This window comes from Mercenaria mercenaria, chromosome 13 (genome assembly GCF_021730395.1).
Source record: "Mercenaria mercenaria strain notata chromosome 13, MADL_Memer_1, whole genome shotgun sequence".
Taxonomy (NCBI): Eukaryota; Metazoa; Mollusca; class Bivalvia; order Venerida; family Veneridae; genus Mercenaria; species Mercenaria mercenaria.
In genome coordinates, this window is record NC_069373.1 from 9,900,487 (window position 1) to 9,928,438 (window position 27,952).

The 27,952-nt window shown below is 34.9% G+C and overlaps 1 protein-coding gene across 1 annotated transcript; it reads right to left on the bottom strand.

The window, feature by feature from the left end:
- Positions 1-9,991: 9,991 nt before the first annotated feature.
- LOC123530531 (homeobox protein Dlx2a-like) lies at positions 9,992-27,788 on the bottom strand. The gene is made up of 6 exons (XM_053520717.1): positions 27,629-27,788; positions 20,728-20,812; positions 14,173-14,242; positions 13,104-13,205; positions 12,277-12,494; positions 9,992-11,025 (listed from the first exon to the last, which is right to left on the bottom strand). Exons 1-6 carry the CDS (start codon positions 27,786-27,788, stop codon positions 10,476-10,478), a joined length of 1,185 nt encoding a protein of 394 aa, XP_053376692.1. The 3' UTR covers positions 9,992-10,475.
- Between the last annotated feature and the right edge of the window lie 164 nt (positions 27,789-27,952).

The window sequence follows — 27,952 nt, forward strand, 5'->3', positions numbered from 1 at the left end:
TTACAAAGTTTAGATATGATAATAGGTGACGATATATCTAATGTTGGTTGTTTATGACCAGTGTTAATTCAATGCTTAAAGTATATTAGCATAAAACTGCTTTAAACAGATTATGTCGTTTTCAGGAGTTGTGTTAAAACGTATTTAAAAAGTTTATATATGCCCTAGTGGCAAATCGTATAAATATCTAACGGCCTCAAAACGAGATGGAGTTGCATTTTTGTGAATAATTAACCTGTAACTCTGTTCTATTCTAGTAAGTATTTAGTCGCGCGCTAGTTGTCCCCCTTTTCATTTTGTGAGTGTTAAGTGCGACTACCATTTTTACCTCTGATGGCCAGAAAATAGCAATCAGTAGGCCTATAAATATGCAGTTTTTGAAAAAAATACACTCAAAACATTGAAAATGTGATATTTTTGGGTTTTATCCTCATTTTCAACAAAATTGCAATTAATTTGTCATTTTCTATCAAATTCTAATCAAACTAGCCCATTTCTGAACATTATTACTACATCAGTTTTTTAGTCTCCATTTCCATTACTTTAAATTCAAAGTTATATAAAAGAAAATAATTTTATCATACAGTCTTATTTTGTCCAATTATCCTTTTAGATCGCTCTATCTTGTACCAATACTAAGTATGCAGTGGAGAGAATTTCTATAAGCTTAAACTTTCAATTCAATCCACTTGCCTATACTATGTGCAAAACTGCATAATTGCAATTACTATGCGATACAATATAGATGAATAAATATGTTTAAACCAAACTAGCCCATTTTCACCATCATCTGGCCAGATTTCATTTTTTACCAATGTCATCTTATAGGTTATAACACACTAAATAGTTGTTGTTCTTTATTCTATATAAAATTGACCTATTTCCAATGACCGCAGCACACATCAGGACCCATTTTAAATTTCTGTAACTTACATTTTCTTGAAGAATATTGTCAGTGCTAACTAAAAATCAAAAGAAAAGTGTGGGTCATGTTTGATGCAAGAAAAATAATTTCAGTCAAACACACAAACTGCAAAATCAGCTAAAAAATGAGACCCCAAATTATACTGGTGGTGTATGATCTAAGTTTCCATGAAAAAATTTGTCATGTTGTTATTTCATTATGAAAATGCTACCTCAAGTCGAGCATAGATCTGTCATGTGATTTAAGCAAAAAAAATGCAAAGAAAATAAGGAAAATAGCTCTACAGAGCAAAAAAAACTGAGGACTATTTGTGTCCGCCATTATGCGATTTTTTTCGCGCCATTTTTCTATTTAGTGTCTGTTCATCTATTTTCTTTCTTTTTTGTTTCTGCATGGTAGAGATGTTTCAGACCCTAGCATGAAAATAGTAGAATATTGTATTTTTACAATCAACACAAGGCCTTTTATTTTCAATTTTTCGGTTTACGGAACCGCCGCTCAAAAAATAAAATTGAAAAAAACTATTTTTTTTATTTCTTCCGCTGTGACATACAAGCTTGCAGAAGAAAAAATGCATCGCGTATTCCAAAAAGAAAAAAAAAACGTCTCGTTCTGCGAATATCTGTGCGAACGAGTCAAATCAACATTAGGAATTCCTATAATTCTATTTTTAAACTTAATATCTTATGCGTGACGTATACGTCCAATTAAAATTTCTGATATATACTGCGCCCAATCAACAGGCTTGTTACGCAGTTTACGAAACGTTTAAAAATGGCCCAGTCCGTATTATTTCCAAAGTTTTGAAGTTATGTTAATGAAAATGCAACAACATTCAAAGTTGCGACGTAGTGCTTTGTAGGACCACATTCGTAACAGATCGCATTTGTAACAGGTGTTACAAATGCGATCGCATATGTAACACGTGTTACAAATGAGATCGCATACGTAACAGAAATCAAGCACATATGTAACATTTTTTGTGACGAATGTGATCGATGCCGATTTTTGATGTGACATCTGATCACATTTGTCACATGTCATTTTCAATCGGAAAAATGAACAAAAATGTGCATTTTTACATCTGAAACACATTTGTAACATGTTTTAGCTCACTTGTACGAAGTGACAAAGTAAGCTATTGCGATGATCCGTCCGTTCACATTTTTCTTGCGAATATGACAGAGACAACATTTATCATTTGATTTTGACAAAACTTGCACAGAACTTAATATAGATCTATATCTCGGTTCCTGTCGAAAACCAGCCATATCACCGTTTTCGTCTAGGAGTTATGGCCCCTGGAATGGCAATAATTACTGATTTTAGCCTTGTGAACCCGATTAAGACCACATGTTTTGTTATTTTGACTCAATATGTATACAACTTGTATATCTATAAGATCTCGGTTCCTTTCAAAGACAACCGTATTGCACTATTTATTTGACTTCGAGGTACGGCCCCTGATTTGGTAAAAAAATGCGGCTTGTGAACACAGTGGAGACTACATTTATTATTTGATTTTCATTAAACTTATATAGGATCTCACTTCCTTGAACACAATAGAGGCCATATTTATTATTTCATTTTGACCAAACTTGTAATGAAGTTATATATCTATAACATCTCGGTTCCTTCGAAAAACCAGCTATAAAATATAAATAATATAAATGACAAAATTTGCTGATTTTAGCATTGTGAACATGACAGAGATCATCACATTTATGATTTGATTATTACCAAGCCTGCCTAAAAATTATATATCGTAGGAATTATATATCTTTTTTCCTCGAAGAGTAGCCATATCACGCTATTTTTCTTAAGAATTATGACCCCTATAAAATGGCAAAATCGCAGATTTAATAACATGTATAGTGTAGTATTACTCATGTGAGCGATAGTGGGCCATGACGACCCTCTTGTTGATAGAGGGATTTTCCGGTTAGGTTAATATCTTGGTACTGGTTGGTTATCTGGCAATTAAACTTGGCAAGAATACCGAACGGTTATCATGACTGGTCTGTTCATAGTACTTCGTAATACTTCATATACATGTCACTTATAAATGCCCCATATAGGTTTTGGTTTGTAAGATTTCATTTTTATTAAATGCATGAATACATGTATATGAATATGTATGATTAAAGGGGAAGATACACCACATGCAATCCCTGTTCAACTTTTGTAATCGGCAATTCGCTGGTTGTATCGCTTCAACAACAAATAAAGTGCACTCGAAAATCAAGATCAAGGTAGTCTCAACTAGCATAGAAAGTCTTGTTAAAGCTGAACACTAGATATATATACATCTACGTATACTTAAAAATAGTGACTATAGCTTGACTATTCGAGGACTGCTAATGGCTATTGTTCTGATCCTGATGTCGTCGGTGTCCGCGGGTTGGCTGCAAGATAGATTTTTCGTTTTCGTTTTGTTTATCTTTGTCAATTCGCATTACTTTAAACATAAAAAAACTTAAACTGACGGCAAATGAAATATGTCCAACTTAAAACCCTGACGTGAACTTTATTGGATTATATTTACTATGAGAGTTTTCTTGCCAGGCCTGGTGTCTGCATTAGTATGGCTGGTGCAGTGGATAGTTTTGCAGATTACGAAACCGGCGGAGCGGGTTGAATTCCTAGTCAGGGCCAGAATTTCCAGAGATATTGTGTCTCTCATCCACCCAGTTAATACCTTACGTGTATAGGTGCGTTTTACCAGACCTGTAAACGAACATATGAGTGTAAACTCGTATATGAGCCAGGGTATAATTTCAATTGAAATTAATGGGAAGAACTTACCATCCACTAGAGTGTCGAGGGAGACACGTTCGAGACCAGGTGAAAACTACTCGTACCTGTTGCTATTTTCGTCACTCAGTGCTCTTTCAAGCTGGGACGTTGTCGGTTACTAATATAAAGATACTGTTGTACTGATTTTAATATTACTGACATTTTTATCAGCATTATCAGCATCATCATAATAATCATCATCATCATCATCTTGGACTGGTCCGTTCTATGATCAATGGTAAGATTAACTGCCCGAAACTGTATTACCTAAATGCTGTTGAAAACAGGCGCTCTGAATCCAACAAACAAAGATAATATTCATCAAAACCATTCTACAGGGTCCCAAAATTTGAGACGTTTGCAGTAATAGGTGTAATATGATCACTACAGATTGTCAATAAATGATGGTTATTTGTACCAAAGTATTTGGAAATCTGACTAAACCGGGTTATGATCCGGGCACAAACATATATATTACAACAAAATAACAAAACAAATCTAAGTTCAAAGCTATAAACTTGATCTTGGATATATACATGTAGCAACAAGGATCATGATCTCAACACACCTTCTATCCATGCTGATCATTTGTACCAAATAATTTGAAAATCTGACTTTGAATGGGCAAGTTATACCAAGGACATGAACTTATATATATAACTGCACGAACGCACAGCCTCCTCTATTTCCCGGCGGGATTATAATAAAAGAAGGCCTATTACATGTACCTCACAGGGGAGATAATCAAAATCCCCTTGATCAAAATCCCCTACACTGAAAAATGACAGGGTGTTACAAAATCCCCTTACTTTTGCAGGGGGTATCATAATCCCCTCTGTGATTTTTACTTATTTCATCAAGTTCAAATACAACTATATACAACTTAAAAGTCTATTGCATAAAGTACGTAAATACAATAATTTTTCAGTGACGGGGATTTTGATCAAGGGGATTTTGATATACACTCACCTCACAGACGGACTCAGTGGGGTGAGGGTAATTAGAAAATAAGGTGTATTTTCTTAAAATCCCATAGACATTAGTTCGCAGCACAAGGTTGGGCCCTCCTAGACTTAAGGCTAACGATTCCGTCCATGACAAGTTGTATTAATTTGTCCCGTGACATAGCAGCTTCCTGTTTGTCAACCAACTTGAAACAGCTCTGGATGACGAAAGACAGCTACAAATGTATGTCACCACCGGATTCGAACCAGTGACCTGGGCATGTGGGTTTACATTTCAGCAAGTCGAGGTAACAGTAGAAGTAGCTGAAGTTGTAATCATATTAAAGTGGTAGTGGCTGTGGATGCAGAAATGATTATAAAAAATGAGCCACGTCACGGAAAAATTGGCATCTGGACATTTTCGTGAATTTCCGAAAAGTCTATATTTAGGCTAACCTGTGCATTTATGCATCTGAATCAGGGTCAGAAATTTCATATTCATGTAGAACAAGCCTTCTTTGAAAAAACAGCGAACGGTGTGGGCCATGATCAGACTAGGCTGATCTGGGCCCACACTGGTTGCAAAGCCTCGGAGGTTCCCGAAGGCCCATTTTCTCATGATGCGGCTGAAATAATTTTATGATGTCATTGACCTCGCCGACGACGACGCTAACTTGTGATATGGTTATGGCAGTCATTTAATGATGTTGCGATGACAACCAACTCATTAAACATTTGCAGTATAAAACTCAACATGATACATATGTGCTTCTCATGTCAACCCCCATGTTGGACAAACACATTCGTAACACATTTTACCTGTTACGAATGCGATCGCATACGTCCGAAATCTGTTACAAATGCGATCTGTTACAAATGTGGTCCTACAGTGCTTTCCTGGAAAACGGCCAGTTGTCGGTGATATGCAGTCTGTGTTTAGTATACGACTACGTTTATGGTAACTGTCGTTCCAATAGCGCAATGCCTTATTACGATGATTCTTAGCACCACATATTACGCGGACTTAAATAAAAGCAATTTTTCCCGAAAAATATCATTTATACACAATGATGACAGTACTTTTGTTTGATGATATAATCTGGTACAGGGGACATCAAAACGGTGTAATTGTAAGGCCCGGCAAGCAAACGTTTAGCCTGTCTACTAGGGTTTTTTTGGCGTCCGGTAACCTGTTTGTTTATAAGTTAGGAATTACATATTTTAATGAAAATATTGTACGTTACGTATTAACATCATATTAATGTTGATTATCGATGTAATTACTGCATTTTCCAACGTTGTTGTGTAGTAGATGTACCAAGACAAATATTGCAACTAACAGAATTTTCAAAGATCATGACAAAGATGAACTGTTGTGTTACATTAGGCCTATTCATAAAATAAATTAACAAATGCTAAGAAAACTAAAAGAGGAAAGGAAACGCTTCCAGTTAACAGACGGGCAGAACATAGGCTACGTATCTGTTTACCAGATGGCTAGACACTTCCTATTTCTAACACTTAAAAATATAATTGCTTGTTCAAATGTGGGGAGTAAGATTCTTTCCATCTGTTGTTTTAACACAATGTATTAATTTCAGTCAGTGTTGAACATATGACTGCTATGTCTCCACTCATTTAGTATATGTGAGAATAGTTTTTATGTATAGTTTTATAGTCCCTTCAAGAAAAATGTTACAGCTAATTGCCCACCTGTATATCACTGTATATCACTGTAATTTTACAGAAATACAAAGACAAAATTTTTTCTCAAGCCGCTATGACAAGCCCCAATGCTCATTTTTAATCAAATATAACCAAGGTCACATATATTTTTGAAGGAAAAAGCATCAAATATTGGAAACAAGATTATAATATGCAGCCTGTGTGATGTTATGTAGAATTTACCCATATTCCTTTCAAAGGTATGTTTCCTACGGAGAAAAAAAATCTGATTCTGTATTTTTTCCCTCCTCCTACGACCATGTGTCATCCTGGCGGTTCTTAAACCCAAAAATAAAAAATAAAGGCCCAAGGCTATATAATGATAATCTATAAGGATTCTTTGGAAGCATATATGAGCCGCGCCATAACAAAATCAACATAGTGCATTTGCGATCAGCATGGATCAAGACCAGCCTGCGCATCCGCGCAGTCCGGTCAGGATCCATGCTGTTCGCTTTCAAGGCCTATTGCAATTAGAGAAACCGTTAGCGAACAATATGGATCCTGACCAGACTGCGTATGGTCTTGATCCATGCTGGTCGCAAATGCACTTTGTTTGTTTTCTCATGTCGTAGAATACAAACAATGAAAATAATAACAGGGATTCTGCGAGTTTATATAGAGAGGATATGAACTATCTAGGAAATAAAAATAAAATGCCTACATTTCTATACATAACATAAATACAACTGTTAGTTTTAAGTTTTTTTTTTTCTTTTCTTTCTTTCTTTTTGTAAATATCTCGGGACGTGTTTTTCGATTAAGAAAATAAAAACTACAGGCCTCTTCGAGTGAGATGGGAAATTGTGACATTGCTGGCACCTAGCGTATTATTACGTTTCTTGTAATCAAGGGGACAAACTGATATCACTGTCCCCTACTACTTCCTATCACAGTATTTGCTATAAAAGTTGTTGCTATGGAATCTGTTATTTTACACGCATAAATGCTTTTGTTATGATTATCATATTCTCCGTTGTTGGACATATGACATGACCCACAAAAGAAATGTTCTAGTGTATATTGGCAGTATTACCTTCGTAAAAAATAAAATATGCTTTGGCTTCTTGGTATCATTTTTTTTAAGTTATTTATTTATCAGTGGTTCGATTTCATTTATTGCATAAAATATATAAATATGCACTGGAATTTTGAAAAGTTAGGCAATTTTAATGTGTATCAGTGTACATTAAATATTTACACACAAATATTTGCAAAAATGAAATATTTGCCAAAAAGTGATATTGCGTTTTAGCTCGACTATACAAAGAATAGATAGAGCTATTAGACTAACCCGTGCGTAGGCGTCCGCGTCCGCCTCTGCGTCGGCGTCAGCGTCCCGATTTGGGTAAATTTTTGTATGTAAGCTGGTATCTCAGTAACCATTTGTTGGAATGGATTGAAACTTCACACACTTATTCACTGTGATAAACTGACTTACGTTGCGCAGTTTTCATAACTCTATTTTGCTTTTTACAAAATGACCCTTTTTCGACTTAGAAATTTTTGGTTAAGGTTTTGTATGTAAGCTGGTGTCTCAGTAACCACTAATGGGAATGGTTTGAAACTTCACACACTTGTTTACTGTCATGATCTGCCATGTAATGCACAAATCCCATAACTCTACTTTGCATTTTTACAAAATTATGCTCCTTTTTCAACTTTGCAGTTTTTGGTTAAGTGTTTGTATATAAGCTGGTATCTCAATACACAGTTATGGGAATGAATTGAAAGTTCTGTCGTGAGCTGATATGCATTGTACAGATTCCATAACTCTACTTTGCATTTGTACAAAATCATGCCCCTTTTTCGACTTTTATATTCATTCAATTGACAAGGCTGTTGAATAGTCGAGCGTTGCTGTCCTCTGACAGCTCTTGTTACTTTTTTGAGTGTACATATCGGTTCAGTATTCAATATTTGGGCAATTTGACTATATTTGTTCCAAAAGTTAGTATCATTAAACCGATAGTTAATGCACTGTTAGGCTACTGTAGTAACAATTAAATAAATGAAAATTAGGAAAATTAAATGCAGTGAAGTGACATGAATGTGTAATATATTGGCTCAGAGTTACTTATTCTATGATAACTCTCACGTTTTGCAAAAGTCTCGGTTTTAGTGTTCCCAGACCTCAATAGAAAGTGATGATGCAATAATAAAAACAGTAACATTACTTTACACAGTAAGTTTTAGTACTGTAAATGTTTTATTATAAGACTGCGTGAGTATATACACTTTACTGAATGTTACATTGATGGCAAATAGGGCAAAAAATCCGTCGCGAGCATGCATTTTTGATATCCTAAAATTGATATACCATGCAGTCATTACAGTGTAAATTTTCAGTGGGTCGATTTGTTGCTGTTGTTGTTTTTTGTCTTTTGGTGTGTGTGTGTTTTTTTTGTTGTTGTTGTTGTTGTTGTTGCTGTTGTTTTAATTTGCAAATTTAAAAGATGACATTGTCTCAAATATGTAACTTATACGCTGACTGCACAATTTGAGGTATACTTGCCAAATATTTCATCTTTTTTTAACGAGTTTATTAAATTCAATGAAATATTATGCAAATATCATATGGCAGCGTGTGTGACATTGATATTGTCGACCCGAGGGCAGAATGTCATCCGAGGCGAGAGCCGATACTTATTTTATTATACCGAACAAAATTGAGTCTTAAAAGTTTTTAAAATGTTTTTAACAGTTTCATCTTTTCAACATCCTCATGTACAAGTTCAACACTATATAATACAAAAGGGAGGCAATCATTTCATGATTTGGCTAAAAAATTGAAGCAGTCATTTGCCCTTATATGACAATTCAAAATATAAGCGCGGTCACATAACCTGACGGTTACGTATCAAAAAGGTTGAAAATGTTTTTGATAGTCAAAATATCTCTTTCTTCGGTAATGTGATTTTATCATTGTAGACAAAAGTGAGGTATAATATGTGAGAATAACATTTTTGATACAATATATTTGAGCCGCGCCATGAGAAAATGGCTTTGCGACCAGCATGGATCCAGACCAGCCTGCGCATCTGCACAGTCTGGTCAGGATCTAGCTGTTCGCTTTCAAAGCCTATAGCAATTAGAGAAACCTTTAGCGAACAGCATGGATCCTGACCAGACTGCAGGCTGGTCTGGATCCATGCTGGTCGGAAAGTCACTATGTTGGTTTTCTCATGGCACGGCTTGTTTAATTCGATACATCATTCCTTTTACTGAAAGATAATTCGTTACAAGCTAACAGCTAATTCAAATTTGCAGGTACGACCATGGTGTTGCAAGTGACGTGCAGTTTGTAATGCATTGCTGTGTTTTGAAGAACCCAATTTTTGTTATAAAAAAAGCAAAAACATTTTTGTTCGAGCAGCACTTCTACAAACATGCAGTCTGTACTGCAACAGTGCAATCATAACAGTGATTTTAGTCATATTAAATAATACATATAAACATACCCTACATTTTTCATTTGTAGGTTTAAGGAAACGAAAAGAGACACAAAAACAAAATACAAACAAACAGACATATAGAAATTGAGCACTGTGTTTAATGGAACTTGTAACATAGGAACAGTAACTTTATATAATTCATTTGTGCACTAAATGATAATTATTATTAAAACTGTAGAAAATAGCATGCTTATTTAAGTATAGTCCGTTTTATTTACGTAAATTAATGCTCTAAAGGGATGTTACTCCGTCTTTATATACAACTACTTCAGAAATTGAAGTACTTCATAGATTTGAGAAGAGTTGACATACTTTCATTTGGTGGCGTCCCTTTAAGTTACATAAAAAACTTTAAAATAGTCAACACTGTCTTGCCGTCGGTGATGTTATAATATCACTTAAACGTGTAATGTACATAATAATAACATGACAACGGTGTAATGTATTTACTGAAAAACATAATAGTGGCATTTTCAAATCTGAGTGAAGTACCTTCTAGCCTCTACAATGTAGGTTTCATAATAATCCATGTGGGGATATGGTTGGGGTATCCAACCATGTATCAGTTCAGTTCGTTATAAGTAATTGTCACAATTTTAACAATTCAACATCAGAGACCATTCCCAGTTTTTAACACCACTGTGCCAGACACTCTAGAGTCTTGTCATTCGTTGGGCTACTGTCCGAATCCGAATCTAACCATCCGAATTTCTGTTTATCTGCAGCAGACGAACTGTGATTGTTCTTTTCTGTGTAAGCATTACTAGAGACACTGTGATTTGAAGAATCCTCATGTTTTATGTAAGTGTTAAAGTCAGGTTTAAATAACTGGTGTTGAGGAGAAACTGTGAAACTGCTTAATTCACTCTCATCCAGACGAGATCTTGTCACGTGACTCTGAGCGAGGGTGTGCATACTGGGCACATGAAATGGCGCAGTGGTTGGTGAAAAGATATGAAACATGTCAAACAATGGCATATACGTTTGCTGTATCATAGCAGGAGGTGTGCTGGTGGAGTCAGCTGCTAGCCGAGAAGGTGCGGACAAGCAAGTTGAGGCAGAAGACGGGTCTATATTGTAGTGGCAAGTTGTCGGCGCACGTTGCTGGTAGTTGTCATTGTGAAATAGTGGTCTCGTGCATTCGGCTGTTGCACTATTCCACATGTAAGGACTTGAAGATCTGAAATGAGATTAAGAAGTGCAATTCAGAGATACTATTGAAGAGGAAATAAAGTCTCTGTTGCTTGACCAATATTTCGAGTGTTATAAACCAAGACGGCTAATAATCGTGTGTCTTCAAGTATGACTTAAGTTTATGTTCTGCGCAGCTTAAGAATTTGGACCGTTCTAGAATTGCCATGTGCATTTCAAGAATTCCAGTAATGTCCGCTAATTCTAGAAATGTTCCGGGTGATTCTAAAATCGCGCAAGGGATATTAAATTTGTAACTTTTAAAGATGGGAAGGATTTTTTTTTTGTTAAATGGTAAAAGTCGGGATGACAGAACTGATGAACAGACAGAAGAATAGGACGAATAAAATATTAAACTTGACAACATTGGATAAAAATAAAACGAAATTATCACAATTCACAATGTACATTCAGAAAATTGTAGTCTAATTTATAGAATTGGAATCTGCAGAGTAAGTTGTATCAAGGATAAACTTAATCAGTTATGTTTTGGTAATTTGTTTAACAATTTTAATATGGATATAAGCTATTTTCCATCCGTACAAGGAATGAGAGATCAATATGTAAAAGAATGGCAAATGACCATAAATGCCATTTTATATATACAAGCTTCGGCCATAATGGAGGTAAGATGAAGCTGTATATTGTAAATTTGTTTGTTTGTTTTGGGTTTAACGCCGTTTTTCAACAGTATTTCAGTCATGTAAGGGCGGGCAGTTAACCTAACCAGTGTTCCTGGATTCTGTATCAGTACAAACCTGTTCTCCGCAAGTAACTGCCAACTTCCCCACATGAATCAGAGGTAGAGGACGAATGATTTCAGACACAATGTCGTTTATCAAATCGTCACGGAGAACATACGCCCCGCCCGAGGATCGGACTCACGATCCCGCGATCCGTATACCGACGCTCTACCTGCTGAGCTAAGCGGGCGGATTTTGTATATTGTAAAGGGATGTATTTTAGAAAGCACGCTTAAAAGAGATAAAATTTGATTTGAAAGCATTTGCAGTTTTTTATTTATTATTATTATTTAAAGTGTCTGCGATTACTAGACTAAGCCATAAGAATTTTAAAACTGTTACATCATTTGGCCTATATAAGATTAGTGCCTATGGTATAGAAAACTTCCTGAGGCAAGAATAAATATTAGGGCCTTTGATATAGAAAACTTCCTGAGGCAAGAATAAATATCTTGTATTCTGCATAGTAAATTTTCACAAATTTGAACAAATCTTACCCAGAATGCGTATCTGCTATGTTGTCGTCCCTCGGCACACGTGCCTCTATAGGACTCAGAACGTGACAAGCAGACGACAGTGCCGGTAGTTTTGGCGTTTCAAACACATTGCCGCCATTTTCATAGTCTGTGCTTCGGTAAATCTGTTTACGCATCCAGGTCATGTGATCTGCCTGACGCTGCCGTTTAAATTTCGACCTTCTGTTCTGAAACCATATCTGTAAGAAACAATTATTTCATGACATACTTTGTAATACACCATTGCTTCTACCGTATGATCATGCAGACGAAGTCGGGCATATACAACAGCCGAGTGAAGAAGGCTAATTTCTTTTTTTTTTATGGACAGTCATATTGATCAAACAAAGAAATTTAAAGAAATTTTGTTGGAATGGCATCTAGACGTTTACGACGCCAGAACATGTTTAAAGTGTATACCGCAACACTTACTGTAATTATGCTCTTAACTACAGGCTATTTTCTTTAAAAAATATTATAGTGGACTTGATTAAAGAAACTCTGTTGGTCTGTATATTCAGACGTCACAAGTTCACTTTTGTGACGCCAATGCATTCTTACAAGTGTATACTTCAACACTTAAACTGTAACAGGTTCTTAGCTGCCAAGATTTATAGTTAAAATGAAGAACCCAAAGAAGATTCAACCATTTTAAACTTCTGTGTACGGACGGATACTGGAAATGAGAGAAAAATACATGCCTTTCCTTCTTTCTTCTCTACGTTCAGAACTTATTTTTTATATATTAAAGATGTTTCACTTGGCCATTTTGTATTTGTATACAACATGTAGTTTTTGTTGGTACTTACTGATACTCTGTCCAATGTTATATCAAGGTCAAGGGCAAGCCGTTCTTGCTGTAATGTATCGGGGTAATGGTTCTCTTCAAACACTCTCTCCAACACCTCAATCTGCAAAGAAATTAAACCATATGTAAACATATAAAGCTTTACTTTGCTAAAATTAGTCTGAAAGTGCAAAAAAAAAAAATATTTTTTTCGAAATTTTATTAGTGTAAAGGAATGGACGTTACACACGGTATTAACCTTTAGCCTGTTGGTAGATTCTGCCAGACGAAAATCAGCCTGCACTGTTCGCTGTTCAGTCTGTAAATTTTCAGTGAACATCCCTTTGAATAATAAGTGATACTGCCCAAATTGAATGATGGGCCAGTCCATTTTAGTAACTCAGCAGGGTAAAGGAAAAAGTCAATTTTAAAATTTAGCAGGGTAAAGGTAAATTTTAAGGTGTTTTAAATCATGTGTCAGATTATTCGCCAAAATATTTGTGGATAATATGGCTGTGATTATTTCTGTTTGCGAAAAAAACGATTTCTCAAAGTTAAATAGCTCCATAAAAAGCAATCACAGCTACCTATCTTTGTTAATTTAAGTCACACCAGATATGTAAATTGGTCGATCTAAGTCTAGATCTTGTTACCGAACTGAACACTTTTAAATTGTATTCGTTTGATTTATTATCTGCATAATTTCTTTGCGATTATTTCTTTCTAAAATGTATTGAGTGGACTTGTTTTTGTAATCTTCTCTTCCTATCTATTTAATTGTTTGATATAATAGAATAGGTATATTAGATAATGAAATGAGCCGCGTCATGAGAAAACCAACATAGTGGCTTTGCGCAGTCTGGTCAGGATCCATGCTGTTCGCTAACAGTTTCTCTAACTGCAATAGGCTTTGAAAGCGAACAGCATGGATCCTGACCAGACTGCGCGGATGCGCAGGCTGGTCTGGATCCATGCTGGTCGCAGATCCACTATGTTGGTTTTCCCATGGCACGGCTCAAATAATATAATTATGTCATACCGTCATGTTATTTCTGCTTGAGTTATCAATAACAGTACGAAGGTTTGCCTACCTGCTCTGGTTTGTACTTGATCCTTGACCTTTTCGGCAACAGATTCTCCTTTGTCCTCGAATGGGCCATTCTGAAAAGAACATACATTATTTCATTAACCAATTATTATATTTCATTGCAAGCAAATTGAAGCAATGCATTATTTCTACAAAGTTCATGCAGATGTTCATTAAAAGTACTTTTGTTGTGTACTTTTCAATTACTGTAATAGAAGAGGTAAATTTAGCACTAGCCTCTTAACATTTTAGGCTAGATTATTTCACAGTATTGAATTGTTTCGATATTTACTGTTGCAAAAGCAGCTTTAACCAAAACGGTCATGAGAACCATTTAGGGGACGATCATTAGAAAATCAGAATGGGGAATGTGCGCGGGATGCAGCAGTAGTCGATAATTATTATATTCACTTTGAAATTTTTAACGGATTTTTTTTTTATTTTGAAACCTGTGACTTACTTAAAAGTGGTCAATCACATTTGATCAACATTTAATGACATTTTTCAGTTTTCATTCTGTTTTAAAGGAACAAAAAAGCCCATTACATAGTGTTACATCCCTACTGGAAATGTGTACATACATGTAATTACTTTTTATGAAATTTTATAATTACCTCCCTTTAATATTAAAGTATTTACATGTAAAATGTGGACTATATCATTTGATTTCTATATGATTTCTAGCATTGCATTTGGATAAATATTGGGATATTTCAACAACCTGAATCAAAAGACAAGCTTTGAAATAATTAGTCACGGCCGACCTCGGTTCCTGGTTGTGCATCGGTTGTTATTATTAGTTCTTGCGCATGCGTTAAACGATTGTGTGAGTGTCAGGTGTCGGATTTATTCGAAATCTAAATATACACCAACGTAGCAATAGATCTATGTCCTTGCGACCAGATTTACCTCTCGATGGTACTCTTCGTAAGAATACATTTAATCCGTCCTACTATGCTTCTTAATGTAGAAATCGAGCGAGAAGCTTGGCTCATTTATTTTAGGTAGCAGGGTACACTTAGATTCGAAAATTTTGGGCATGGACAGTCTTACATGTAGCGAGTCGCAATATTGCTCTTCCCTTTTGAGCAGAATCAGGGTGGCCATTTTATAAATTGCGTGCATGTTTTGTGCTTTTAATTAATGGCCAGACCAGGATTCTCATACAAGAATAAATAAAGTTATCAAAACGAAAGTTTTACACCATCAGTTAAAAACAGCATGCCAAAATCATAAATTTTGCACTGTTTGAACAGCCTGCAATGATCCCGCTGCAAGAAAAATGCCCAATTTTATCGCATTTCTCAACTTTATAGTCCTTACTGAACTTCTGGATGTAAACGAAATGGGGGCCCATCCAGCTCGTTTTTTCACAAAATAGCGAAAATGTTCCTGAGTATCAATCAACAAGCACAGAACCCTTCCGTAATTTGAATTTTTCCGCGAAAAGGTGTCTCATTAGTTCATACAAAGCTAGCAGCAGTTAGTTTTACAACTGACATCAGAATTTTACATGTATCGGCTGTATAAATTTTCTAAATAATTAACAATCATTGTATCTCACCTTAATTTACAGACATCCAAAATCACGAAGTTCTAATTATTACAAATATTGACGGAGTCAAAATTCGAAGTGTACCCTGCTACCTTATAAGCAATATATCTACATTTGTGTACAGTAAGACATCGAAATAAGTATGCACATCGCCGAACACTGGAGAATTTTTGATGGTGCGGTGTAGATCTGGTCGGACAATATCAGAAAAAAAAATACATTAGTATTATTAAGTTTATTTCTCATATCATCATGTCATGAGCGAAGCTACTGTATGTGTAGGAAAAAGTGTTTAAAGAGAAAGATAGATTCTAACCAGATGCTGATCCATCCTCATGTATATAGATAGTTAATCTTTGTTTGACCTTTATTTATATTTGTATATATGCTTGTATATTGTTATAGGGCAGAAACTGTAAGGTTTAGAGTCTAATAACATATTCTTCTTCTTCTACTTCTTCTTCTTCTTTGAAACAGATTGTAGCTTTAGAATTCATCTATTTTCAATCTATCTTGACAAAGGGAGGTAATAATAATTTAATTAACTTAAATTTTAATTCATTTTAGCAAAATATGTACTTATCATTGCAAATTTTTGTTTTTAGTGCTTATATCCATATTATTCCTTTAAAATATATTTAAATTGTCAAATATATGCTAATATAACGCTATCTTGGTTTGGTAACCAGGATAGGAAAGTCATATTTTAAAAATATTACTTAAAACGACGATCTAACTTGTATCAATTCAGTGGACATTATTAAGTGTAAATGATCAGTTGGTTGCGTTTTGAACAAATCCATTAGTTAACCAAAACCTGATTAACCACTGTTATCATTTTTAATTGTTTTACGCCTTTGTAACAAGTACATATACAATAAGAAATGTAAAACAAAAGGGTATATAGTGCAACATACAGTTTTATTACAATATATATGGTCTGCTGGACATACATGTAGGATTTTGACGTACTATATTTTTATAAATTGAAAAAAATGTCCATTTTCTTAAATTCACGGTTTACACAAACAATCGTATTTATTAATTTATGTTTTCCTAAATTTGGCAATTTATTAGCACACTTGTAAATATGTTTTGAGTTTGTCAAAGCTGCGTTGTAACTTACATGGTGTTGATTTGCAGAACTGTATATGTCAACAGTCGACAATTCAATTCAGTAATATGAAAAAAAAAAAAACTTTTATAAAAGTTTCATTAGAAACGAAACTAGAAAAAAGGACAGAATGGAAAAGAGCAATATAGAACATTGCTTTTATTTCATCCGATCATAACAATATGAATCAATACCAGTTACAATAGCTCACGGCTGAATCTTAATTTTTTTTTAATAAATCAATAGAATTAATGTGAATTCCACAATGTATTCGCATGTCAGATTTATGCCCGTAACTGCCATTCTCATATTGCTATTCAAATTTTCATCATACACTTGCTTACGATTTATATATCATATTTTCTTAAGGTGACATGTAAGCCATTTTTTCAGTGTGTGTGCGGCTTTCAAACTCTAACCCCATGGTTTCATAGTTCAGTTACTAACCGTTGTACCAAATGTCCGATCATACAACTTGTTCTTAAATAGATATGTCTCAGGCTATCTATATAATAATGTCAACTCCTCTTTCGAATGTTAAAGACATGGGGTGCGCGTGAAAGAGTTATAAAAGACTGATGGGTCCAACATCAGCTAAGGTGATATGTTTGCTATTTAGTAAATATACATAAAGAGTATAAATATATCAATCTGTCTATTTAGATAAAAAAATATGTACTTACATACTATAGAAGACTGAGCAATTCCTGTACAAACACACGGTATGCGAGTTAGTTCCCAAATGTGGATGTTGTTTCAAAAATTACTTCAGGAAAATTGACATAACTTTGGTTTTTCACACATATTTGTATGTTTCATGCTTTCCTAATCATGCCGCCTTTGATGTTACGTTTTAAAAACAATTTCCTATTCAGCCGTTGTTTGAAAATCATCTTTAACGATAATTTCCGATAATTGATAAGTACGTACATCGATCAAACATCGATCCGATAACAATAGATCAATACAAAATCGATTAATCCGGTTTAATGTGTTTTCTTTAAGCAGATAAGTACCGGAACAATTAACACGTTTCTTTTTGTTGAAGGATGGTGTTTAGATAGTTACACGCTTGCAGGATTAACGTTTATTTTTAAAGAATTTTAAAGCAAAGATGTATAGATATTGTTAAATTTGTATAGCTCTTTGTTTAAAGGAAGGGGACATGTTAAAGCATTTTTGCCAAAAATTGTATATCATGTCTACAATTTGATTTTATTTTATGCCAACAGCTGGAGCAGCAACTAGGCCTCCGCGGCCGAGTGGTTACGGTGGCTGACTTCAAATCACTTGCCTCTTACTAATGTGGGTTCGAGCCTCACTCGGGGCGTTGAATTCATCATGTGAGGAAGCCATCCAGCTGGCTTACCGAAAGTCGGTGGTTCCACCCAGGTGCCCGCTCGTGATGAAATAATGCACGTAGGGGCACCTGGGTTCTTCCTCCATCATCAAGCTGGAAAGTCGCCATATGACCTATAATTGTGTCGGTGCCACGTTAAACCCAATAAAAAACAAAAAAACAAAGAGTAGCAATTACTCTGATAATAGTTTATTCTATTAAGCTTTCATTATTTAAAAAAAAAAACTTCTCACAGTCGTAAAGTCTATATATAATGATTATCTATGATTAAAGAGATCCGTACATTCCGAGCTGAATTAAGAAATTGTTTTGAATTATTTATTGATTGTAAAACATTTTATATCGTATTTATCTTTAGAAAGATATTAATGTGGCCAATTTGACAAATTTACTCACGGGTTCATGAGTCCCTCCGAGCATTGTTTCAAACATGGGCGTGTACCTTGGTAGACCCAAATCCGCACACTGTATATGTGGTCATTCCGTGATATGTTTAGATGACACAAATACCTTCGGCAGTTTCGAGATTTTTATTTTGAAAAAAAAAAATGATGAAACGGCTAACTTGGTCGTTTCGCGATTATTCCGGCTTTTCGGCGAAGAAAAATGCATGGACATTTGGTTGGTGTCGCAATCTTTTTTTAATTCACATGCCACTGTTACGCCACCATAGGTAAGCAACTTATTTATTTTCAGAAACAGCATGCAGTAAAATGTATGTGCTGATGGTAATCTAAGGTAGCCTTACTTCGCGTGTAAAGTTCCTTATGCTTTTACTCGCACTAGTACTGATCATCGGTTCTGTCTGAAAACTAGAATTTTAGTGTTTACTGCTTAACTTAGCAAGGCAGGAACTTTGTTCCATATAAAACCCATGGTATCGTAGTTCAAGTTCTATTGACCAAATAATGATGATGTTGATGATGATGATGATGATGATGATGATGTTGTTGATGATGATAATAATAATAATAAGAACGGGTCGCTGAAGCACTACATGCTTATTTTGTCTTTACAAGTAATAGGAAATGAAAAACAAAACTGTGTAACTAAAAAATTGACATAATTCTGATGGCATGGCTCTGTAGGACCACATCCGTAACAGATCGCATTTGTAACAGATTTCGTACGTGTGCGATCGCATTCGTAACGGGTAAAATGTGTTACGAATGTGTTTGTCCAACATGGGGGTTGACATTAGAAGCACATGTGTATCATGTTAAGTTTTATACTGCAAATGAAAATCAGTTGGTTGTCATCGCAACATCATTAAACGACTGCCATAAGCACCAGCACAAGCGTCGACGTCAGTGATGTCATAGAATCATTTGAGCCGAATCATGAGAAAATGGGCCTTCGGGTATCTTCGAGTCTTTGTGACAAGTGTTGACCCAGATCAGCCTTCGCATCCGCGCAGTCTGATCAGGGCCCATAGCGTTCGCTGTTATTTCAAAAAAGGTTTATTCTACCTGAATATGAAATTTTCTGATCCTAACTCAGATGCATAAATGCACAGGTCAACCTAAATATACACTTTACGGAAATTCCGAATGCCAATTTTTCCGTGACGTGGTTCAATTTTTATAATCATTTCTGCATCCAATGCCACTACCAATATAATATGATTACAACTTTAGCTACATGTAGACCCACTTGCTCAGGTCACTGGTTCGAACCCGGTGGCGACATACATTTGTAACTATCTTTAGTCATCAAGAGCTGTTTCAAGTTAGGTGACAAACAGGAAGTTGCCATCACAAGTCAGCGTCGTTGTCGTAGACGTCAATGACGTCATATTTTTTTTTGAGCCGCATCATGAGAAAATGGGCCTTCGGGAATCTTCGACCAGTGTGAGCCCAGATCAGCCTGCGCATCCGCGGTCTGATCAGAGCCCACACCGTCCGTTTACGGGTCTGGAAAAACGCACCGATACACGTTAGGTCCGTTTAAAAAACATCTTTTAAACAACATGTGCATTTTCTTTTCTGAATCCAAATTCACATTTAATTGTTTACATTCTGTCAGATTTGTTAATGATATCAAGACATATCGCACAAAAAAGCCATTGTCTCTGGAATTCATCACTCACAAAGTAAGCCAATAAAATAAAAATATGATAAAGTTGAAGTTCGCTTGCTCGTGCATTTCGCACCCGCAGCAAGCCGACCTTGCGGCGTATTCTATGTTATCTACCACAGCTTGTGCATAGTGAACCTTTAATGAAAACTCTAGCATGCGCACTCTCCTGCGTTGTCTGATCTCGAAATTCTTTCCGGCATCCATTTTTTTTTACTTTGTCTACGCTCCCTACAGCCGACGAAGTGTACACTTCTCCTTATAACAAAATCGTTATTAATTATATATAATTAATTAATTGATCAAGATAAGCAGTGGCCAAAAACACCTGATCCCTTTCAATACACTTTTTCTGCCCTCAGCAAATGAGATTAAATCGCGCAATCAACACCCGCATGATGCAATCTCCCCCAAGCATCTAATTAACTAATTAATTAATTAATTAATTGATTACGCAATCTGCTCCGCTCCTGCTCCTGCTCCCCGCTCCCACTCCCGTCGTGGCGGATCTCTCACAAACACACTACTCACACTAAAGGCTAAAAATGTTATGCGTTAAAAAAACAAAGCGCTAAACGTACTGAACCAATTCAAAGGTGAATAAGTATGAGTGTACCAATCAATAAATACGTTATCGTACTCTATCAATTGTAGTATATAAATAACTATTTATCTCTTAATTTGAAATACGAACGTATATTATAATGGACGAAGCAAATGTTTTGTCTCGACAACACCAAAGTGTGTGTATACTCGAGTTCTATTTACAATTAAAGTATGCTAGGTACGTCGTAGATACGCTAGAATCTGTCGCATTTCATCACACTTGTCTCGGGTGTAGCAAAAGTTGGCTGTCACAAAGGGATCATACTTGTTTGAATAATAAACCGAGCGTGCAAGCCAAAGACGCTTATATCGATAACAAAATTTGTACTCAGAAGAGAGTAAGTAAGCTGTTTACTTATCATGGCGATATCATAGACGGTATTGACGACGAAAAGCTGTTGTTTGACTGGGGGACGGAAATGAAAGGTTTTGGACATGTATGCACGAGCATTATAGACATGTTCATGTTACAAGTGAAATGTAAAGACTATCGAGAATCTCGCATGAAAAACAATCCCGCCTGGAGGAGAAACGTTTTGAGGGCAGCCAGAAGCATTCTAACGCAGCACGCATGCTAAAAATAAACGAACTCGTAAATTAACTAACATGTTGACAATTTTCTTTCCTCACTGGCGAAAATGACGGAGGAACTTCAGTTTAAAAGTAGAAAAATTGACCAAGCCATCTACGAAGTTTAAAAAAAAAGATTGTCATTTATAGAACCATGTAATTGTACTTGGAAAATGAAAAGCTGTTGTTTGCCTGGGAGACGGAAATGAAAGGTTTTGGACATGTATGCACGAGCATTATAGACATGTTCAGGTTACAAGTGAAATGTAAAGACTATCGAGAATCTCGCATGAAAAACAATCAATCCCGCCTGGAGGAGAAGCGTTTTGAGGGTAGCCAGAAGCGTTCTAACGCAGCACGCATGCTTAAAATAGACGAATACGTAAATAAACTAACACGTAGACATTTTTTTTCTCACTGGCAAAAATGATGGAGAAACTTCAGTTTAAAAATAGAAAGAGTGACCACAACACGGAGGAAGAAGAGATATATCAAGTAGAACCTTTTACCTAACAATTCAGGGCAGACTCCTCCAACAAGGAACTTTTTATCCAATATGGTCTTTTACCTTCATTCATATACATCATTTACAGTTTCCATATAAACGCATTTACTTGAACATGAAGATACAACTGTGTCTTTCTATCAATATATCTGTAACGAAATTTGAATTATAGCCCAGATTTTTATAGAGTTACATATGCATGTGTAGTTAAATGATACTGAAAAAAAAATATAAAAAATAGTGTCGGTCTAAATATCAGATAGATCTATATAGAACCTGTTCGTTCTAATGTAGCGATATATTTTGGGTCGTTAATGTTAAAAGTATTTTCAACTTATTTTCTTTTCATGCAAAATTTATATAAGAAACAAGTAAATAGTTTGAATTTAGGATCGCTAAACAGCTTTCTGTAATATTTTAATGAACCGTATTTCTTTAACTGGACATTCATGGTTGACAAAATGCGCAAGCTAATTCTATATTGATACATATCTGTAAAAGTTTGAATGGTTTTAATCAAAAGCGTTGAAATTACTTTTTTTTTTTATTTATTTCAGTCGGAGAAGATCTTTCTTGTTATTTGAAGAACATTAATATACCTTTGTGTTATAAAACCCATAAATTTGAATTTGTTTTGACAGAAACGATGAATCTTTGGTTGACGTATTGGTGTACACAAATAAAATAATCGTATTCCTTTATCGTATTTTATTTCTTCAACATCGTTTTACAAATTGATATCATGCTTTTCAATAAGCGTCTCTAACAGTTCTAAATGAAGAATTGCATCAACGATATCTACAGTTTTCGTAAGCAGAATAAGATTTTGTTTATTATCCTTCTCTAAGACTGGAAACCAATTATATTGAAGTTCTTGGCCGCCACCTCGTATCACATCTTTGACATAAAGCGCTATTTCCTCATTCTCAGGAATATAAGTCATCCAGTCACTTTCACTGATTGCCTCAATATTCAAATTCATCTTATGAAAACGAATCATATCGATCAAAGTGTCTTTAAAAGATATAAAAGTGCTCTTTTTCTTAAGCCACTGTTTTATGCTTCCGTGGGAAAATGTTTGTGGCGTTATTTTGCCAAGAGCCAGTTTATACGGCTCATAGTCCAACACGTAATATAACGGTATGTATGGTCTTTCAACACAGTCAGAAAATATTTTTCCACATAGATCCAATGCTAACACATCCACCATTTATATTATTTAAAACTGCCTCTTCGGCCTGTTTTCATACAAATTGCGTGTATTTGATGAACACAAATCAGCAAAAAGCTATTTCTGTTTAAATGAAATTAAGATACTTCCTTTAAACGAAACCTAGAATAACACGATAGTAGGTAGTGAATGGCTCAATGCATTTACATTACACAGTGCGCTTCAAATAATCAGTTAATAAATACATTAATAAAATCGTACATAGCATCGGAAGGACTGTATTGTTAGCTTAACGGGCAACGTGGACATGTTTTCCAATATTTCTAAGAAGTAAGTTAAGTACAAAATTCAAATTTATAACTTTAATAATGTTAGATATCTTATTGTTAGCTTATTTCTATTATCAAAACGCGGTTAATCTGGTCCTTTCCAGTCTGAGGATTGCTGTGCAATGACTCTGTGGTCACTTGAAACACGAATCCAGATGAGCGTAATCATCTTTAAAAAATACATGAGTATTTGAATAAATCAGTGTTTTTCATAGTTACATTTAACATGTCAGAGATAAATAGTTCTTTACAATTTCCGATTTCCGCGGATTAAATAAACGGCTGATCACGTATGGCATAGCATTACCGCACACGAGATAGAAAAATAAGTAGAAAGACAAACAATAAAACATTCGCTGGTGATCCCTTTTTTTTTTTCGTGCGTATTTTCATGAGAACCGGTATTTGCTAGTCTGGTCCCCGAATTCTATGACAAGTTGTACGATGCTTGATTTAAGTTTGTCTCGTCTTTTCATGAAACAAAAACATGAGTGTATAAAACAATGAGCTGTTGAGAAACATTCGACGCTAAAAGAAATATTTAAATGCCTTAAATAAGCCAACACTTCATTTTCTATCCCCATGTCTTTATACATTTTTATTTGGATATTAGTATTGCTACAGCTGAAAACCCTCTACCACTTTCGTTTTCGCTTGAATAGATTATTATTGGCGCCGTGGCTATCTTTCAAAATCTGGAAGGCGTTTAGCAAAAAAGAAAAAAAAAACTTAGCTGAGTGCAACAAAATATGCCATTACCTTTAACAAAAAAAAACTTCTTTTTGTGGCTATATCATTAGTATCATTAATATCATTAGTCTTTACAAAAACTTACTTAGGTTATACAAAAAGTTGATTAGCGTTTACAAAAACTTACCCGGATGCATCAAAATATGCCATTACCTTTAACAAAAACTTCCTGAGAGTTTACAAAAACTGACTCGATTAATACAAAAAATCGATCGACATTGACAAAAACTTACCCGAATGCAACAAAAACTCGATTTTTTACACTATATAATTTAACGGGATTTAACATTTTTTGAGGCTGTTCGCGCAAAAATAGCATTAGTCTTTACAAAAACTTACTAACTCTATACAAAAAGTTGATTAGCGTTTACAAAAACTTACCCGAATGCAACAAAATATGCCATTACCTTTAACAAAAACTTCCTGAGAGTTTACAAAAACTGACTCGATTAATACAAAAAATCGATTGACATTGACAAAAACTTACCCGAATGCAACAAAAACTCGATTTTTTACACTATATAATTTAACGGGATTTAACATTTTTTGAGGCTGTTCGCGCAAAAATATCATTAGTCGTTACAAAAACTTACTTAGGTTATACAAAAAGTTGATTAGCGTTTACAAAAACTTACCCGAATGCAACAAAATATGCCATTACCTTTAACAAAAACTTCCTGAGAGTTTACAAAAACTGACTCGATTAATACAAAAAATCGATCGACATTGACAAAAACTTACCCGAATGCAACAAAAACTCGATTTTTTACACTATATAATTTAACGGGATTTAACATTTTTTGAGGCTGTTCGCGCAAAAACATCATTAGTACTTACAAAAACTTACTTAGGTTATACAAAAAGTTGATTAGCGTTTACAAAAACTTACCCGAATGCAACAAAATATGCATTCGGCATTTTATTTTCATTTCATAAATATCCATAATAATAATAGCAGCGTGCAGAACGATTTTTCCATAAAAATGTCAGACGAGGAGTACTGCTGTAAGTATTTTAAGCTGTGAAATTTGTTTAAGTAAATGCAAATAACACGAAAATATTACTTACGTTAGAATTAAAATGTTTTAAAGCTACATTAACAAGAAAGATTATCTTATTTAATATTTTTTTTACAAGAAATTATGATAAAAAGCAAGATATAAGCTATTTTAAACATCTCTGTTGCCATGGTTACTTTAAACTTTAAGAAAAATAGGGTATCATGTAAAGTGTTTGGTATTTTGCTAATAATATTACCCAAATATTCCATGTTGGTCATTGACAGAATGGCACTAAAGCCGTCGAAAAACCCGTTTTCATGCATAGTTGTTTAAAAATGAGAGAAAATGCGTTACCATGGAAACACGAGCCCCGCGACATATATATTTTAAGCTTATATTCGAAAGCCAATGCGCATACTAGTAAAATTATTAATTATGCAGACTTCTACGGATAACAATGAAACCAAAATGCACTGAAAACTGTTAAATATACGTATTTTCCTTCTTCTTTCTATATAAAATACCTTTAGAGGGTCATGTTCTTCAAACCTGTATAAAAATTGTACTTGAAGGGCCAGAGATGAAAGAAATTGCAATTGTAGCAGTCAAAACATTAAATTACATGGACTACAAAAAATTGCTGCGGTTTAACTAATTTGAATTTACCCTGGTAACAAGGTAACCTACCTCCTTAAAAGAAATCAATGTGTACATGCATGTAGATATAAATAGCAGATGGGAATAGTTGGCTACACCTAGATCCATAAACTTTGTGAGTGTAACTTTGGAGTCAGATGTGAACGAATAAGTTGTTTTCTATAGCAAAACGACAGTTAGTGCCTTTGATCTGCCTTTTCTTTGAAAATCGCTACTCAACAAACACTTTGCTTAGCAGGTCTTTGCTTGGCAAGGTTGATCTATATGAAAACGTGGTCTAATTATATTGAACTACATAAATGAGTGTATGGCATGTGTTGAAATGCCCGAATTTTCCAGCTGTTAAAAGCGGGTGGGGATAGATTTAAATGTCTATCAAATTTTATTTAGAAACCAAAATAAATGATGTTCGGCTTATGATCTTTATACTTATTTACCACATAATCGCATAAAAGCAAAAGAGAAAACTGTAATTATTTGACATGGAGTGAAACTAGAGCACTTTTTTTTCTAGCGGTAAATTTAACAACTTTGTGCAGTTGTGATCATGTTTGTGAAGCACTACGGTTTCTGTTAGATGACATATCTACTTAATTTGAAAATAAAACGTAGGGACAAGTAATTAGTATTCCTATGGTGACTATTTGCGCCCCACTCGTTGCTGATTTATTCCTATTCTGTTGTGAACGAGATTTCATGCTCGGGTTTTCCACTAAGATGTAGTTTGACATTATTAAAGCTTTTAATGGAACTTATAAGTACCTTGATAACCTATGGTCGAACATTTGTAGTGTTTGTTTTATAGCTTTTTGGTAACATATCAAGGATTTTTGATGGACAAAAATAGATAAACACTCGAGTTCTCATTTACCTTAGAGCAATACTTCTGCATGTGGTCTTTTATTGCAGTTAGACAAGAAGTCAAGAGAACAGGAATATTTTTGTAATGCATAAGGTTGACGGAATTAGCAAGAATCGAGCTTTATATAAGGTTTTGAGTAGTTTAACTCTTATCATGCTGGACACAATTGATTCTGCTTTTGCGACCAGTGAAAATCATGATCAAGATCTGCGTTCTTCGCCATTCAGTCAGTATCGTTTTGGTAAGCAGCCCTTTTAACAGTTAATGGTACTGTCCAAATTGAAAGATGGACAAGTTCATTATAGAAATTTAGCAGGGTAAAGGTTAAGATCCAATAAAAGTAGGCTTCAATTTATTGTACATGGTCTTTAACAATATAATTTTCATCTCGTGGCGATAACTGATAAGTTTATGTGTTTCAATTTATTTTGTAATGTATGTGTGTAGTATATGCGTCATATAATGATAATATTATTTGCTTTTAATAAGTTTCCCCCCTCATCGATGTGGGTTCGAGCCTCACCCGGGGCGTTGAATTTATGTGAGGAAGCCATCTGGCTGCCTTAAGGAAGGTCGGTGGTTCTACCCAGGTGCCCACTCGTGATGAGATAAGCTGGAAAGTCGCCATATGACCTATAATTGTCATAAAATAAATATCAGACGTCCTTAGAGATTTGATAAAATTTGTAATTTAATTTATTACATTCCAAATGTAATTGTAATTTAATTAATTCCATTGAAAATCCATGTAATGGTAATGGTAATGTTATTAGATGTTTATCAAATGTAATTGTAATTTGATTAATTACATTTCAATGTAACTGACCCATGCCTGTAGTCAACCATTTAAGCTCACCTGAGCACCAAGTGTTCGGGACGCTCACCGTGCGTCCGTCGTCCGTACGTCCACAACTTTCTTCAAACAATATCTCCTCTGAAATCATTTGTGGAAATTGTCGAAACTTGGCCTGGAAGTTCCTTGGGTGTTCCTCTTTAAAATCTGTTCCGCTTGGTTGCACATAGGAGCTGCTATATCTTAAAATAGAAAGATCTTCAAACGACATCTCCTCCCTAACCGCTTGTCTGATTTTGAAATAATTTCACACAAATGGTCCTTTTGCAACCCTCTACTAAGTTTGTTCAAATTATTCCAATTCGTCTGAAAACAAGGCCACCAGGGGGCGTGGTCATTTTTCCCTATATGTATATAGTGGAAATTAAAAAAACA

Bases quoted from the DNA above. Each gene is read 5' to 3' on its own strand.
- LOC123530531 (XM_053520717.1), bottom strand. From the start codon at position 27,788: ATGTCGTTTGAAGATCTTTCTATTTTAAGATATAGCAGCTCCTATGTG. The intron at 20,813-27,628 runs GTACGGACGACG...TAACATTTTTAG, and splicing joins GTTTGAAGAAAGTTGTGGAC to CCTTTAGTGTGAGTAGTGTG. The intron at 14,243-20,727 runs GTAATCAATTAA...TGTTCTTTTCAG, and splicing joins GCAGGAGCGGAGCAGATTGC to AATGGCCCATTCGAGGACAA.